The sequence below is a fragment of the Ambystoma mexicanum genome, chromosome 1p, assembly GCF_040938575.1.
Source record: "Ambystoma mexicanum isolate Mex_15411 chromosome 1p, UKY_AmexF1_1, whole genome shotgun sequence".
In the NCBI taxonomy this organism is placed as follows: domain Eukaryota; kingdom Metazoa; phylum Chordata; class Amphibia; order Caudata; family Ambystomatidae; genus Ambystoma; species Ambystoma mexicanum.
Window position 1 is genome coordinate 749,189,147 of NC_090921.1, and position 16,129 is coordinate 749,205,275.

At 46.3% G+C, this 16,129-nt stretch overlaps 1 protein-coding gene across 3 annotated transcripts in view; it reads left to right on the forward strand.

Annotated features, from left to right (window-relative positions):
• Nucleotides 1-16,129, forward strand: part of CGN (cingulin) — a 2,193,661-nt gene that overhangs the window by 1,353,415 nt on the left and 824,117 nt on the right. For all 3 annotated transcript variants that reach the window (XM_069650469.1, XM_069650484.1, XM_069650476.1), the window contains exon 14: nt 5,126-5,296. In XM_069650469.1, the coding sequence (XP_069506570.1) occupies nt 5,126-5,296 (171 nt within the window). The remainder of the gene's footprint in view (nt 1-5,125; nt 5,297-16,129) is intronic.

Sequence of the window (16,129 nt, forward strand, 5' to 3'; positions counted from 1 at the left end):
GAACATTCTATGTCTGCAACTGAGCTCTGTGAGGTCATACACTTGCATTTCCTTTCCGCCTTTCTTCTTTTTTTTCATTTGACCCCTGTTTTATATAGGGAACTGATGGTTCCATATTTGTTTTGTTTGTAGACAACTACTTGTAATCTCCTGATAAAGACTAACAAAACCAACGTTAATACGTCGAAACCGGTAGAGAAACCTAGGATAAGGCCACCTGTGAAGATTCTCTTTGGCCTATCCCAAATGCTGACCACTTATAAAATCTACTGTGGCCATTCACTATGTGTTGTTTTGCTGACCACTTATAAAACCTACTGTGGCCTTGCACTATTTGTAGTTTTGCACAAAAACTTTTTGTACAATAATTAAATATTGGGTGAATTGTTATATTTGTTATGTTTTTATCTTGTACTTATTGATGTGTTGTATGAGTAGTCTGATGGATGTGGTATGGATGCGGATGAATGTATGAATGATTTAATAGGATGATTTTTATCAAATTATGATGGTTTTAAATATTCCTGATATGTTAAATAAATAACTGCTTGAGTGCAGATTAATTTGTGATTAAACTCACACAAGTAAATGTATTGGGTACAATAAAACCCTTAATACGCCTTTGCAAATTGTTTCCTCTGGATTTTCTTTCTGAGATGAAATGTTCCCATTGTAGACCTCTGTAAAGATGCGAACTGGGCTACCCTGCTTTACTTTTGCAAGCACTATGCTATGGATACATCTTCTAGAAATGATGCAAAATTCGACTAATGACTTTGGAACACACAGACACAGGTGGCCAGGCTGGACTCTTTCCTGGCGCCTCTGGCACCAGACTCATGTGGGGAATTGACATTGGGTTGCAGTAATTCCATTGGACCACTTATTTTCCAGTCCTCTTACTTGCAAAGTGCTGGGTGTGGCCTTCTTGGCACAGCTTGACTAGGTGTGGCTGGGCGTGGCAGACAGACCAAGCTAATGGGCATGGCCAAGGGAGCTCAGCTGTATAAGCCGCTTCATCCTCAGAGCCTGTGCTTCGCGTTAACTTGCATTTAAAAGCAACGTGACGCTTACCGACGCATGAACCTGCAGAGTAATACTCACCCAGGAATCCGACGCTCTGCCTTCTCTCCACGGCAGTCTTCTATGACGAGTCTGGTCGCTGCAAAAGAAGACAAGACAAGGTTACCGTATCTCAACAACTGGAAAGCCGCGCTGCCTTAAAGAGCTTGCACGCAACTCTACAATAAAACATACCTGTCACCTGCAACCGTGGACCCAGTTAGTCATCGCTCCAGTTACAGCATCCGTGCTCAGTAGCTCGCGGGCCCCGCTTCCATCAACTACACGGTGAAAGAGCAAAAGAACAGGATTAAAGAAGGTACGGACAATAACAACACAGAACGGACACGCAAGGAAAGGCTGAAAACCAACACGCAAAAGAAGGCAGACAAGATTAAGAACACATTTCTTACCAAAAGAACTGGGTAGTCGCAGCTGGACTGGACTACCGTCCGCAAAGGATCAGTGAACAAACTCGGTCCTTGTCAATTAATCACCCCTGCCAGAAGTAGCAGGACGGAATGCCCACAGACTTTACAAAAAGGTGAGCCAACTGGGACAGTGCACCTATAGGGAGTACACTCCTGGGGAGGGGCGGAAGGGTGCAAGGTCGCAACTAGCATCACTCAACGCTCTCCTTTGTATTCGGGCAGGTGCGTGACCCTGAGAAGCTACTACCGCAGTCACTGGTGCCCAAGGCAAGCATATCCCCCAGGACAAATTTCACCCCTGGGAAGTCTGCAGCCATGCCCCAACGCATGTGCAGAGACAAGGTAAGCGTAACACTTAATCTAAGACTTTTTAGTCTGGTCCCAACCAGTCGGGAAGGAGGGAGAGCCAGGACAAAAGAGAAATGAAAAATTACCTTCATGGTGATTCAGGTTCTCATAGTCCAGGCTCTCCCTCCTTCACAACACCCACCCAGCCATCCCCTACAGTAAGTATATACTTAAATTCTCCCGCAATCGGCAGAACCACAGGAACTGGGTTTGTAACTTTGGTGACGTAGGGGTAAGGGGTGGGCCCGGCGCGCGGCGGGACGCAAATGTGACGTAGGCCCCACCCCTTCAAAGTTCTTAAAGAGGCAGCTATATTTTGCAACCAGCTTTTCCGGCCCGCCTGGAGTGGTGAAGAAGGGAGAGCCTGGACTAAGAGAACCTGAATCCCCATGATGGTAATTTTTCATATTTGTACTACTGCTACTTCTTGCACAGTTATCAGTAGTGGCTGAGGTTGCTTCTCTTGATTCCAAACAATCAATAGATGTCTTTGTTCCCTCATGTGTAGTCTACCACAAAAGCACAAGAGGGCAGGAGTCTCAGAAACCTGTGGAACTTAATTGCTCTAGCTTTATCTACCGGAAGCATCTGAGAGGCCACTAATAGCATATCCTGAACTCTTATCTTCTGGGGGGTAAATTTGACATGGATTGTTTCACAGGAATCCTGTGTACGTCAAGATCTGTGTGTTAACTAGGGTCAATTTCTTCCAGTTGACCTTTAGCGCCAAGTAGTTCAGCAATGCTATTGTCATTAGTGAGTTCTTCCCAGATGATCTTATCATCCAGATGGGGATAAATGGGGATCCCTTCCCGATGGATATGCTGTTACTGTGGACATCACTCTCATGAACACTCAGGGTGCTGAGCAGAAATGTAATAAAAACCCCTTCAATTGGGAACATCCTCCATTTCATATGTCCAGCAGGGCACAGATGGGGATCTGTATGTAATCTTTCTGGAGATCTAAGTTGGCGTGACCATCTTGAGTGTTTTGCAAGGTAGGAATGTATTCAATTCAGTTGGGTCAAATATTGCGTGTAGTCCAGCATTGTTTTTTTTCTGGATCACACAAAATCTCAAAATAAACCCCTCTATACTACACCTTTAATGCAGGGATCCTCTCTTTAGCATTCAGAAGTAGAACCTTCTGGATTTTGTCATACAGATTTGATGAAATATTTTGAGGGAGCACGTTAAGGAGACAGAACACTGGAAAAATTGGAAGGGAAAGAAGGAAACGATATCTGATCGCCAACAGACTCCCGGCATTCTCCAATATCCATCTCCTAGCTGTGAATAAGGAAGCCATTCAGTAACACACTGGTGAAGTGCACTCCTCGAGGTTTGATCCCATCAATCTTTAAGATTTGTCTATGCTGTCCGGAGGATGGGGTATAACCAGTTTTTTTAATGGTTTCTGGTATTCATAACAAAGTCCACACCTGTGGGACAGTCTAGTAAGAAGCCCACACACATTAAGACCCCACTGATTGGCTGGATACCAGATTGTTTTAATGGGTGTAATCCAGCTATTGGTACTTTAAATTAGGACAATTGCTAAACTTGCTAACCCCCCTGGTGAGTACTGAACCTCAAATGCAGATACCACTCTGAAGACTGTGTGAGGAGGCCCTGTCGGCGCCAGCACCATACCGCTGTTAGAATAAACCCTAAACCCTTGGAAATGCTGAATTGGTGAAGGTAAAATATGCAAGGTCTTTGTGGTCATCAAACTGAAGCCAGGTACTGTGAATATGCCAGCATGTTATGAAGATAGTTGACGGGAGCATGTCCTGTGGATACAAGGCAGTGTGCACCTGGGTACATTGGATTCCACAGAGGATCAGCAAATACAACTCATACGTGAAAAATAGGAATGCGTACCTGGAAGTTAAGTCAGTGAATTGGCAATATCAGGAGACTAGGTGAGCTCAGAAGAAGAGCTCTTTAAAAGGCATGGGAAGCACAGGTAACGGTAGAGCTGTTGCACAGTTGCCAAGCAAGGTGCATAGTGAGCCAGAATCCTTTTATACATGTTGGTGTACAATCGATTAATGGCCAAGGAAGGAGAGCACTGTAATGGCCGGGACCTAACGGCTTCCAACTAACCAGATAGCTACACCATATTCCAGTTCCAGCAGTTTAAATCTCATTTGGCAACTTTTGTTTTTGCACTTCACCTGCATCCCGATGCTAGCAGTTGGAGATTGTTAAAAATAACAGACTGTGAGGTTGCCCCCTCGTAACTTGCTGTCAGCAAGGTGCCAAGTGTTCACGAAACAAGGTCCTATCTACAACATTGTCTTTTGCAATGGGACCTATAATTAATGTTGTTGACCGAGCAGCATTCATTAGCCTGTCTGGGTGTGTTTATCCCAGTTGAGCAGAAATGGGTCCTAAGGTATTATAAAATCCCAGTTGATCCTCACCCTTCTGGTTTAGCCTGTCTCACAGGGTATATCACTAAAAAGGCACTGTTCTATTTCTAGAGAATGTATAAACGCTAAACCAGAATTACTTAATTGTACCAAGCATCAACATGTTTCTTATCTCTAAAGAGCTATAAATTGAATCTTCAAATACCTCCGTGTGGACGTTTCTTTCTATAAAGATGTACGGGACACTGTGTCCTTGCCTACCCCACTCTGCTCCTAGCATTCATTAGCCTGTCTGGGTGTGTTTATCCCAGTTGAGCAGAAATGGGTCCTAAGGTATTATAAAATCCCAGTTGATCCTCACCCTTCTGGTTTACCCTGTCTCACAGGGTATATCACTAAAAAGGCACTGTTCTATTTCTAGAGAATGTATAAACGCTAAACCAGAATTACTTAATTGTACCAAGCATCAACATGTTTCTTATCTCTAAAGAGCTATAAATTGAATCTTCAAATACCTCCGTGTGGACGTTTCTTTCTATAAAGATGTACGGGACACTGTGTCCTTGCCTACCCCACTCTGCTCCTAAAGTTAAAATAAATTGCTTTATTTCAGCTATTGCATGGTGAGCTGAGGAAAGCTTGTGGGTTCGCTGTGTGCCTAGGTTTGTGTAAGTACCCAATTCTATAAACACAGGGATGGAAAATTCCTCATGAGAAGGTTAATTGTACCTTTTGAAACCTGTTTAAAATGCCATTCAGCATTTGAATTTGAATGGGCGGAGTTAGTGGTAATGATCTAGTTTGAGTGTTTATTAGGTGCCCCTTTTTTTTCACGTTACCTGCTATTTTGTAATCGGTGCAAAAGACATGCTAACCATTTTTTTATTCTCTACCGTTGCCTTAGCTGGACCACATGGCAGATGAGTCCCGCAGCTCGCTGTCCGGGCTTCAGGCACAGTTAGAAGAGTACAAGGAGAAGTCCCGCAAGGAGATCAGCGAGTCCCAGAAGCAGGCGAAGGAGCGGACTGCTGAAGCTGAGAGGGTTCAGTTCAATGTTGGCAGACTGCAAGAGGAGGTACTGTATCACACTCTTCAACCATACTCTTAACTTAATGTAATGCTTGGCTTAACACAAACTAACACAAGGCAAATCGTTTTTAGAGTTTTTCTGTCACCTATCGCATCTTATGTTTTGGTTGAAAGTTAGCAAAGTTGAGTATTATTGTGTATATGGGCTTTCAATGGATTGCATTCTCACAGAGATTCCTCATCAGGTATCCTCTTGACTCGACCATGCCACTCGTCGGCTCCGGACGTGAAGTCGTACGTATATATACTACATCACTACGCCCCTACGCCCCTGTACCTATGTTCCTTTTTTCCATGCCCTCAGCACGCTGCTATTCAGAAAGTTTCTCGTGAGAGAACATTTCTCTTTGACATTAGTCAAAATGTCATCGATATGTCGGCCCCTAAGAATTGTAAGGGTATCAAAGAAGGAAGCTGACACAAAGGTTGCATGTTGGTTGCTATAAACGTTTGAGGATAAAAGGAATCTCACTATCCCTATCTGTAAGAGGGGTTTCCGTGCCTCAAACTAATACTAAAGGATCTGTCAGAATGTCAGTCAAAATTAAACTCCACCATCCTGTGTCACAACCTACTTCTATCCCTTATACTAAAACTAAAGAATAATATAATCCAACAGAAAGTTCCTTCTCCAGGAGAATGACTCCCTTCTCCTCGAATACGGGTGGTGTTCTCAAAATGTCTTCTTGCAAACGGATGCTAGGGGGAATGACTCCCTTCCCCTGGCGTCTCTTCAGTGTACTTGAAAGGATTCAGTTTCCCCACCAGAAGAATGACTCCCTTCTCGTGGTGTTTGAGAGATCTTTTTTCAACTTGGGATTTCTCTTGGCACTCTGTCACTATATCCGCAAGGTCCCAGGTCCTTCTCTGGATCCCAGTGGACTTGGCTCCACCACTGCAATGAGGATGATTTCCTCGGATGCCTGTTCCAGTGGCGTTAGGGTCTGTCCCTTCTCTGATCGTCAGTGGGCTTATCTCTGTGTTAGGGAGAATTCTCTGTATAGGCTAAGTTCCCAAACCTAGTGAGTCCCCCAGCAGCTTTGCTGGATTTTTGGGGTTTATTTTTTTCTCCTGCTAAGAGTGAGACTCTCTTTCTCCCACTCGTAGACATGATTTGAGATATCCTTTGACTTTGTAATGTGTTTTATGGGCTATGGGGTCTTTTACTCAATAAGCTTCATGTGTTTTTGGTATGTGTGTTACACAGCACCCTCCGTGCAGTAACACAGGGGTGTCATAGTGACCCTGGGACTGACTTCTGTCTCCCAGGGCATGTAAAGTCACCATTGGCTTTACTAGTCCTAAATTGTGAACAGAACCAGTACAAACCATCATATTGTGGACGTACTGGTAGGGGCAATTCGATTGCCCCTGGGTCTGTAGTTCGAGGGGCCACTGTCCAGTCCCCCCCTGATCGAGTTTTGGCTGGTGGCAGTGGATACTACTTTTTATATTCGACCGCGAAAATATTCCTATGGGATTTTCCCATTGTTCGAGGCTACCACTTTTTAGCATAGCCTCAAACATACCGCCGGTTTATTAAATTAATATTAATTCCCCGGTTGGGATTTTTTGCCAGAACTCGGTGCCAACATGGCGTCTGTGTTCGCTTTTGTAACTCTAACCCAAGTTGAGCCCTTTGTTCCACTTTTTGGCGGGCTTCTGCACAGAAGCCTCCAAAAGTGGTGCCACTCTGTCTGGGTCTACAGGATGTGTGGGAGGGGGGTTTAGGCACCCTGGACTGAGTTGCCTCGGCAACTCAAGTCGCACTCTTGTGTGATTGGCCCAGTGGTGAGCCGCCCGGCTCATCAATTAGCATGTTTGAGTGACAGCTCGGTCTGATGAATGGGGGTTTTCTGCATAAAAGCAGGGCTTTGGGGACTGGAACTTCAGAAGTCGCCACAGGACCAAAGAATCCGAAGAGGGAGAAGCTGAGCCGACCTGCAATGACAACACTACCGGTGGAGCCCTGCTGAACCGCCTCACCACTTCCCGACGACAGAGAAGATCTTCATCCCGGAGAGTCTTCTTCCTCTGAACTGGTGGGGATAACCAGTTCGCCCTCTTTTCGCCTTCCTGGATATTCTCGTGGTCGAATTGCCTGTGCCAAGCACCCCGGTGGCCGGATAGCCACGCTTCACCACTACCCCAAATAAAAGGGTAGTACCTTTTAACCGGGAAACTCTTTGGCTGGTTTCTTCCCTGGCAGTGCAACGACCTCCACGTCGAGATCTTCTCTTCTCCTGGACGAAGCACCGACTTGCACCCACTGCCAGGAACAACTGCCCCCGCTGGAGCTTTCTCACCATTTCAGGTACTGAGTCCCGCCTGGTCTCCCTTGCAACAGACTGTTCAAGGTGTCCCGTAAATCCTTGACTTTCTATCCTGGGGTGACCTGGGACCTGCTAACTAACTTTTTCTGAACTGATCCAACTCTTTTGAACTATCTGCAAAGACTTTTAAAGTATAATTCAACTGTGTGATCTTGGACACATTCCGCCTTGCTCTCTCCAAGAGTGGGCCTGGTCTATGAACTTTCTTGCTCTAACAGTAGACTCTGCCTTTTCTGAATTGCTGTGGTTCTTTTTAAAGCGTTGGTGTTGTGTACTTTCCAAATTCTGCCTTTTCCCTCCCTTTTTAATTAACTTATTGGAGTGCTATCTTAAGTTAAGCGCTCACCTCTGTCTGCAAACAAGTGGTGGTTTAACTAAGGCTTGTTCAATAAGTAATTAGGGATGTATATATATTGATAGTGACAGTGTTTGAACTTGCTTGCCATATTAGTGTTAGTGTATTTTACAAGTGTGTTTTTAAAAAAATAATTATATACTTTTATACCCAAGCTCTGGTCAGTGTTTGCTTGTGCTACTGTAGCTCTGTACCTATTTTGTATACTCTATATACTGTCTAACTCTTCTTTGGAGAAGTCTGACTGCTCAGCCACAGCTACCAGGTAAATCTGGGTGGTACAGACTGCTACCAATTGGGTTTACTGCCAACACCTGTAGTCCTAAGCCTTTTGCAGTGGTCCCTAAGGGAACTGCACAGGTTTCTGCCTAACACTCTGCCACAGCTGTGATTATGGTTTCCTTTGATGCTTGTTTTACTTATATTGGGGTATCAGACCCTTCTCTAGTGGTCTGTGTGCTTATTTCTGCCACTGATAAAATGAAGATTTCCTCAGTTGCTTGGTTCTCTTCTGTTGGTGTCCCAGACCCTCCTTTGGTGGTCGGTGGGCTTATCACTGCCATTGCTACGAGGAAACACTGCTCTGATGCACTCTTCACTCTATTTTGGTTTCGTGACTCTTGATAGCCCTCTGATAGGCTTTACGCTTGCATCAGCATGAAGCAGTGACCTTTCTACTCTCCTCCCCCCACCCCCCCAAATCCTTACTGGTCCACCCGTGCTTCGTGTTACCGTCTGGGACTTGCTTGCACTGCTCCGGTCTCCAGGCACTGGGGTCTGTCTCCTACCTGCTTCCTGCAGCCGTTTGCTTCGTTATTACTTCTACAGTGATTCTGCGTGTTATGGCTCCTTGCAGTCTCAGCACTATTTGACTACTGCATGGTCCACCTCCTCCTGGAGGTCGTGCCACTGCCTCAACTGCTTTCAACTGGGCTCGGTCCTGCCGACGCAGGACCCGTCGCAGTCTCCCTCAGCCACTCAACGCCGTCTTCTGCAGAACCCTCTTCTCTGGTCAAGTCCAGGCTTTGAATTTGAAACGAGGAAGGAAGATGCTGAGTCCTCCTATAGGACTTAATCCGCCCCAGCGTAACATCAACACCTGTTGTCAATGGCTCCTTGGTACTCCTCATGCCTCCTGTGACCGCTACATCAGGAAGTGCTCCCGGAGCCCGAACACTGTGCTCTGTGTGGGTGTGCAGATAAAGATCTGCAGTGTGCGCTGCTCTGGCCACCTCACCTCCTGGAATGTTTGTCATCTGCTGGCTGGCTCCTGCCTGCCGTCCTGGGACCTGTGGAGTTCTCCCCTGGCCGCCTCATCATCATCACTGCTGCTATGGGTGCCTTTGTCTGCCCCACCCGCCCCTGTTGTGCTGTGCTGGTGCAATCACGTATCTATCACGTGACCGCTACTTCAGGAAGTGCCCCTACGGTGTCCTTCTCCTTGGGCGCCCCACTCAAAGGGCAACCCTCTAAGGGCAACCCTCTAAGGGCATGGTCTTTTCCTGTTTGCCCCTGATCACGCCAGATCATGCTCCTGACTACCAGAACTCACTTTCCATGCTTAATTCTTAGTTTGCTTTTCTTAATGCCTAGCCCTTTTTCATCTAGGGTTTTGCTTCGCTCTTTTCCTCAGCCATTATATACTCGTACCCGTGACCGCTTCAATCTTTGCTTTCAACCCATTTCTTCTGATGCCTTAGCATTGTTCAACTTCGGTATCCTTAATGCTTGTTCTGTGTTTTCAATCATCCTCTTTTTATCACTTTGACCTATTCTTTGTTAATATAATTAGTTGATTTATACCACATGTCTTCTTCCTTCTCCTCCCTCTCACCAATCTGTCTTCTGTCTCGATCTCATCTTTTCTTCACTTTCTCCTACGGACCCTTTATCTGCTGTGACAAATCTTCAGATGTCGTCCCTTCTTTCCCAGGGGGGAGCCCCTTCCCATGTGGCCAGGGAGGTGAGGCTGCTGTCCGATAGTCCCCTTGGGGGTGGTACTCAACAGGAGGATCACATGGGCGAGAAGCCCCCTCTGGGATTACTGACAACCATTACAAGAGAACGCAGCACCCCCTTGGCTTTCCCACAAGACCCCTCCTATTCCCCATTACATGTTACTTCCATTTGTTTTAGTAGCATATCCCCAATGAGAACCACTGGGATGAAGAGGAGGCCAGGAGGAATGACGATCATTTGCCAGAACGAGTACATGCGTTCTAATCTCCCAGACGCTCTTATTGGTCAGTTAGTTGTAGTAGGTCAGGGATGAGAACAATGGCGTCTACAATTTCGGTCCAGCACGGACCGAGAGCTTGACAAGGCCCACGGAAACCCAGAGTGCAGAACTGCAGACTGTCCTGGAAGGCAGCATGGTTGCAGAAGCTCTTGCAGATGGCACGCAACGCAAGCGGCAGACCAGAGGGGGAAACAGGACACCAACCAGTAACCAAGGCTTCTGGCATGCAACAAAACTGCCAGTGAACTGAAGGGAAAGGATGTGGAAGACCAAAGTCCCAAGAAGCCAGGAAGCCCCTGAAGCTCTTGGGAGACCTGTGAATAGTCAGAGTGGCCCAGACCGTACAGGTACAGGGGTGGCTGGTCACAGGGCTGGTGAGACCCAAAAAGGGGCCTGTGCAGGGGGTCTGGGACCCACATAAGGAAAGCATACCCGACCAGAAATAAATGAGAATAGGAACTGGGCAAACATCTAGTGACCCGCATAGACCTTGGCAGGAGAAAAAAAACCAAGGCTATGAGAGTGACGGAGTGACCCCCACACCCCAACCAAATTGTTTACTCGCTACTAGGCAACAGCCTCAACACGCCCTGCGCGCTCTGAAAGGCTGGGCAGCCTTCTTTACCATAGTAGCGCGACCGGAAGGCGCTAGCCGGCCAAACACGAAGGCTAATACAAAAAGGCCAGATTCCTGTATGGACCTGTCCACACCGCCAAGGAGCAAGGGACACTGCACTACACTCAGTAGCTCAAAACTTCTACTCCTACACAGGGTAAGCGAACGCCTTCTAACCGTTTTGAGTAATATCCAGACACACGAAAAGTAAGCGACTCACCTTCTCTTAAGTCACAAGCCCATCATCACCTAATGTCTCCAATTTCGACACAACTTCTACAACACGCCCGCTTTTGAACTTTGTTGTGGCACTATAGAGTTATGGCCTCCGCTCTTGCTCATTCATTCGTATAACGGCACTGCATTCATCGGCCGCATTACAATTCAACTGTTTAAAGATGCGCTTTTGTTAACATGCATTACAATTTTGCTACTTACTCATTTGCCTGCACTGTTTCACCTCAGAAAAATGCTTGAATACTCATGTCCATGCCAACAGATGTGCAATCCTAAGAGCCGCTAATGCCTGCCCAAATTGCATTGCCTACCAGCTTCTACTTAACGCTAGCTACTCTACAAGGTTTTTCACATTTCACCGGCGAACCTGTTCTTTGATGTATGAATCCACTGGTAACGACCGTCGGTGCTAAAATGCTCTTGCCAGCATACATGCTTCAGTGCAGCACGCACTGTACTGTACAGTGCACACAGTGGTGGCCATGATGGACGGGAAAAAATACAGCAGAGATGTGTCTTGCGCCCCAATGCCACCGTCTCCATATGGACCAGCGTCTAGGAAATATATGATATGCTATTTATAATGCACTTAATACCCAGATGTTTCTAAGCAGGGACCCAGGGATCGAACCTGTGTTGCTCCGTGTCATCCTGCTTACAAGATGAGCACGTTGCCCCTGAGCTATTCTCCCGATACTTGACATTTATTTTCATTCTCACTTAAAACTATAAAACCCGAAAGCATAACTGTCAATCCTCTAAGCCCCCTGATATATCTCTTCTTTCATCTCTCTCATCCTCCGACTTAGCAAACTACTTTACTTTTAAAGTTGCTAATCTCCACTCTTCCTTTCCTTCTGTGGCCGCCTCATCTCCTTCTTCTCCTGTAACTCCTTTCTCTCATTCTCCATCTTCCTTCTCTCCTCTTGTCATAATGCTCAGTTTACTATCCGCTGTGCTTGACCATATCTTTCTTTTCACGCTACGAAGCTTCTTTTATTTCTGGTTTTCTCCCATATTGACAATTCCTTATCTCTTCTCATTGGTCTCCCTGCCTCTGATAGTCCTCCTCTTGCTCTTTCTATAATTCTTCAGTCTGTCTTCTCTTTTCTTGGTCTCCTCATTCCTCAATTACTCCAGCTTTACTTTCTATCTCGCTCCTCCCTTTCGAGTGTCATCTTTATCATTTTCTTCTGATTGTCTTTAAACGTCCTCATGGTCTTGCTTCTCCTTATCGGTCTTCATTGGTCTCATTTTACTTTTCTACTTGTTCGCTTCACCCTAGGAATACGTTTCTTCTTACTGGGCCCAAGCCCCCATGCGCATCCTCTCGCTTCCGGTCCTTTTCTCTTCTGGCACTCAAATTGGAATTCTCTACCTATTTCTGTCTGCTCTTCTTTTTAGTGATGTGTGCTCTATAAATGTAACAAAATACAAATACTAGCACAGCCAGTAATCCTCTTGTTTTCTGTGCTCTTCTTCATCCTAGTATTTTCTGCCTTGGCTGTACCTCACGTACTCCAGGAATATATTGATCTACTTTCAACATAGTGGTTTGAAATGGAGGAGGCAGGGCTGAGGAATGTGGGAGTGTAGAATTGTTCAACGGGTTGTACCCCAGGTGGTTGTCCTTATCCCCAGAGTGGGTGCCCCTTCCCATGAGGTCCTTCAGCATTAAACCACCCCTAGGGGGAATATTGGGTAGCAACCGCACCTCCCTAGCCACATGGAAAAGGGCTCACCCTTGGGGAGAAGTGACAATACCTAGTGAATCGTCAAAGAATGCACGATTCAAGCGTTTCCAGGACTTCAACTCTTAATATGTTGATCACCGACCCACATGGCATACGCGTGTGGTGTCTAGGAAAAGATCATGATATCGAAGAGTATGCCTCATGTCAGCAAATTAATCTCAAATCCCTTGGGGAAAATTGGCTTAATTGGCGCTCGGGTGGCCTCCGTCGAAGTCCCCGGCGCATTCGACCAAGGGACAAGAGACTGAAGGCCCCATGCCCGAAAGGGAGAACGGGTGACACCCAAAGCTATTCATCCTACTCGTCCTCCCATAAGAAGACGCCATTGACGCGGACATGACTTTGATTCGTCAGAGGATTGCTGTAAAATCTGCCTGACCCTGGGAGTTTCGAGGGTAGAGTGGGAGGCATTCAAGGAGCAAATGCTCCAGATGTTTAACACAGCCACAGTAGGTATGACTCCGGTCTCGACGCTGCAGGCTAATACGGCACCAGTTGCGCCCAGAGGTTCCAGCACCAATGTGACCACGTCTGGTCCTACGCCCCCGTCGACTGGGAAAGGTTGATGAATCATTTGTGATTAATCTAATAGTCACCACAGATTCCCCGGCAGTGACCTCCTCCCATGTGGCCAGGGGACGGCAGCCACTGCTTGATCCTAACCCTGGGGGTGGTTTTATGAGGGAGCATCACATGGGAGGAGACAACTACCGGGGAGATGTTTTGACTCCATTGGCCAAGATGCAGTATCCCCCAAACCCTTCCCAAAAGGAAGATCCTTTGATCCCCCAGGTTCCTAATAGCCTATTGCCAATCTAGTTGGGCCTCCACAATTTACCCAAACAACAACTATTACATACCTTCTTTTGTTTATGTGCCTTTATGTGAAATCCCTGAGAAAACTATTTAAGACTTAAAAGTCCAATGACATCCATGGACTCCAACTCCCATCACTCGGTTTCTGAGATGAAGAGGAGGATGAAGGAGTTTGTGCAAAGTGACAGGTACTCGAAAGACTGCATGCCGACTAGTTTTTCCAGACCTGCAGTGCGCAGGACATGTATACATGGTTATTGCACTGTCAAGTCGATCAGTGCTGGGGGAAACATTGCGATCAATGTGGAGGCTCCCAAATGCGATGCACACCAACAGAGCTGGCGAAACGTAGAAGACCGCTGGGACAGAAGAAGCACTGCATGGTAACGAGACGGGTTGAGGAAACGCTGGGAGCCACACAACAACTCCTGGAGGTTTGGCTGCTCAACGCAAACCGCTTTCTCCAGCCCGGGCTGAGAAGGGAAGCTGGGGTGTGACTGTGGAGCCACGCAGGACGCTGAGTGAACGTCAGCACAATCCGAACTGGAAAATGGGTGAAGGAATCACAACACAGAGGCGCGAGCTGCATCGGAGATGCTAGAAGGAACCAGAGAGTCTGCCCAAAGCAGTTTGGCACCCCAGTGCTTCCCAACAAGCATGCCAACAAGAGTGTGAACAGTACAAGATTGATAAAGCAGAAGTTTGGTTAAATGCAGTTAAAACAAAGTACAAATTTAGCATCCGATAAGAATGTTTGAATGCAGACAAGGCAAAATACAGAGGCCAAGTTTGTTTGAATGCAGACAGGACAACATATACATTCAATATCTAATGAGAATGTTTCAATGCAGACAAAAAAAGTATGAAGGCAAACCCCAAATCAAGTATAGATGCATGTAATTCCAATGGGGTGAGAAGTTTGAATAACTATTACCATAGATGGATCTACCAAGCATCTCAGGGTATACCAAAGTACTGTAATGTTCAAAGAACTGTAAAACAGATGGCAAATGACCTGCAGGCAAGTACACCAGGCAGCTAAAATTGAGTCAAGATTCCTGGCAGGGGAGTATACCAGGTGATCTGCAAAGTTGAGAGATTCTATAGAAAGAATCTTACTGAGCGTTTTGCTTGAACAATAACTTTGTGAGTCCAGTGAAGACACAAAGGAACTATTAGATAAAGAGACATTTTTGCCATCCTGTTTAGGAATACAGGGAAAGAGGACCACCCTCTGGATCCAAGCGTCTTTACCTTGGAGAACATTTTTGTTGGACTTGTCCTTATACTTTTGGTGTTGACCACGTTTTGCCAACATAAAGAGAGCCATTTCCTTGCACTTTTAGTGCTGTTTTAGTCTGAGTGTCCGATTAGGACATTTTGGACACAAGGACAACTTTCTTTAATAACTGACATCCTGATGCAGACAGAACCCTAGCTCGAGTTTCTAGGTTAGGAAGTTCCTCTTTAGGATGGCTAGAGAGGTATTTTCTCAACCCCTTTTTCTTTAATAAAATGTCTAATCTTGAAAATATGACAACTTTGTGTCTGGCTTTCATTTCATACCCTGGAGAAATTCAAGGACTCTAAATTGGCTGCCAAGTCACTGGGCTTAGCTCTGCAGCAAACTGCAAAGCAATCCAGGCAAGGGCAGAGGCATTTGTTGCTTCCCAAATGGCCCAGAGGGGCCTCTAGGAGTCGGCAGACTGTGGCAGGGGTGACAGTGCCCACTAAGCTGCTTTGAGTTCTCCCTCATAGGGGAAACATTTCCGAGCACTTGGTCAGTGGAAGGAGAAAACTTCTGACGCCTGGCCCTTGCAGCTCGTCAAATGGAGGTACTGTCTACCATTTTTAAGAAAAATTCCAGACTGACCACCCGCCCTTAACCACCGGAACAGGAGCTCCAGGAAGAACTGGAAGCCCTGTTATTGAAGGGTTTTGTGGAAGAGGTGCTACTCGAGGAGAGAGGCTCAGGCTTGTACTCTTGGTATTTTCTGGTACCCAAGAAAGAGGTACCCTCTCTCCCATCCTGGACCTCAAGGCCTTGAACGAGCTCCTGAGCAAAGACAAGTTCAGGATAGAGACTTTGAAAGAAATTCTACAGGTTCTTCAAATTCAGGACTGGATGTTATCGCTGGACCTTCAGGATGCTTATTTTCCTGTGCCAATTTATAGGATGCATAGGCAATTCCTGAAATTTGTCATTGGGGATACTCGTCCATTCAAGGTGCTCTCCTTAACCTCCGCGCCCAGGGTTTTCTGCAAGCTGATGGCAGTGGTGGCAGAAAAGATATCAGGAGATCTGGTGTTCACATATTCCCATGCCTGGATGTCTGGCTGATCCGAGGGTGGTTTCCGAAACGGATATCAACGCAGCTCGAGGAAACCTGCTCTCTGCTTCACATTGTGGGCTTCTCCCTGAATTTCCAGAAATCCCATGTCACAGCCACATAGAAGCTCCAGTCCTTG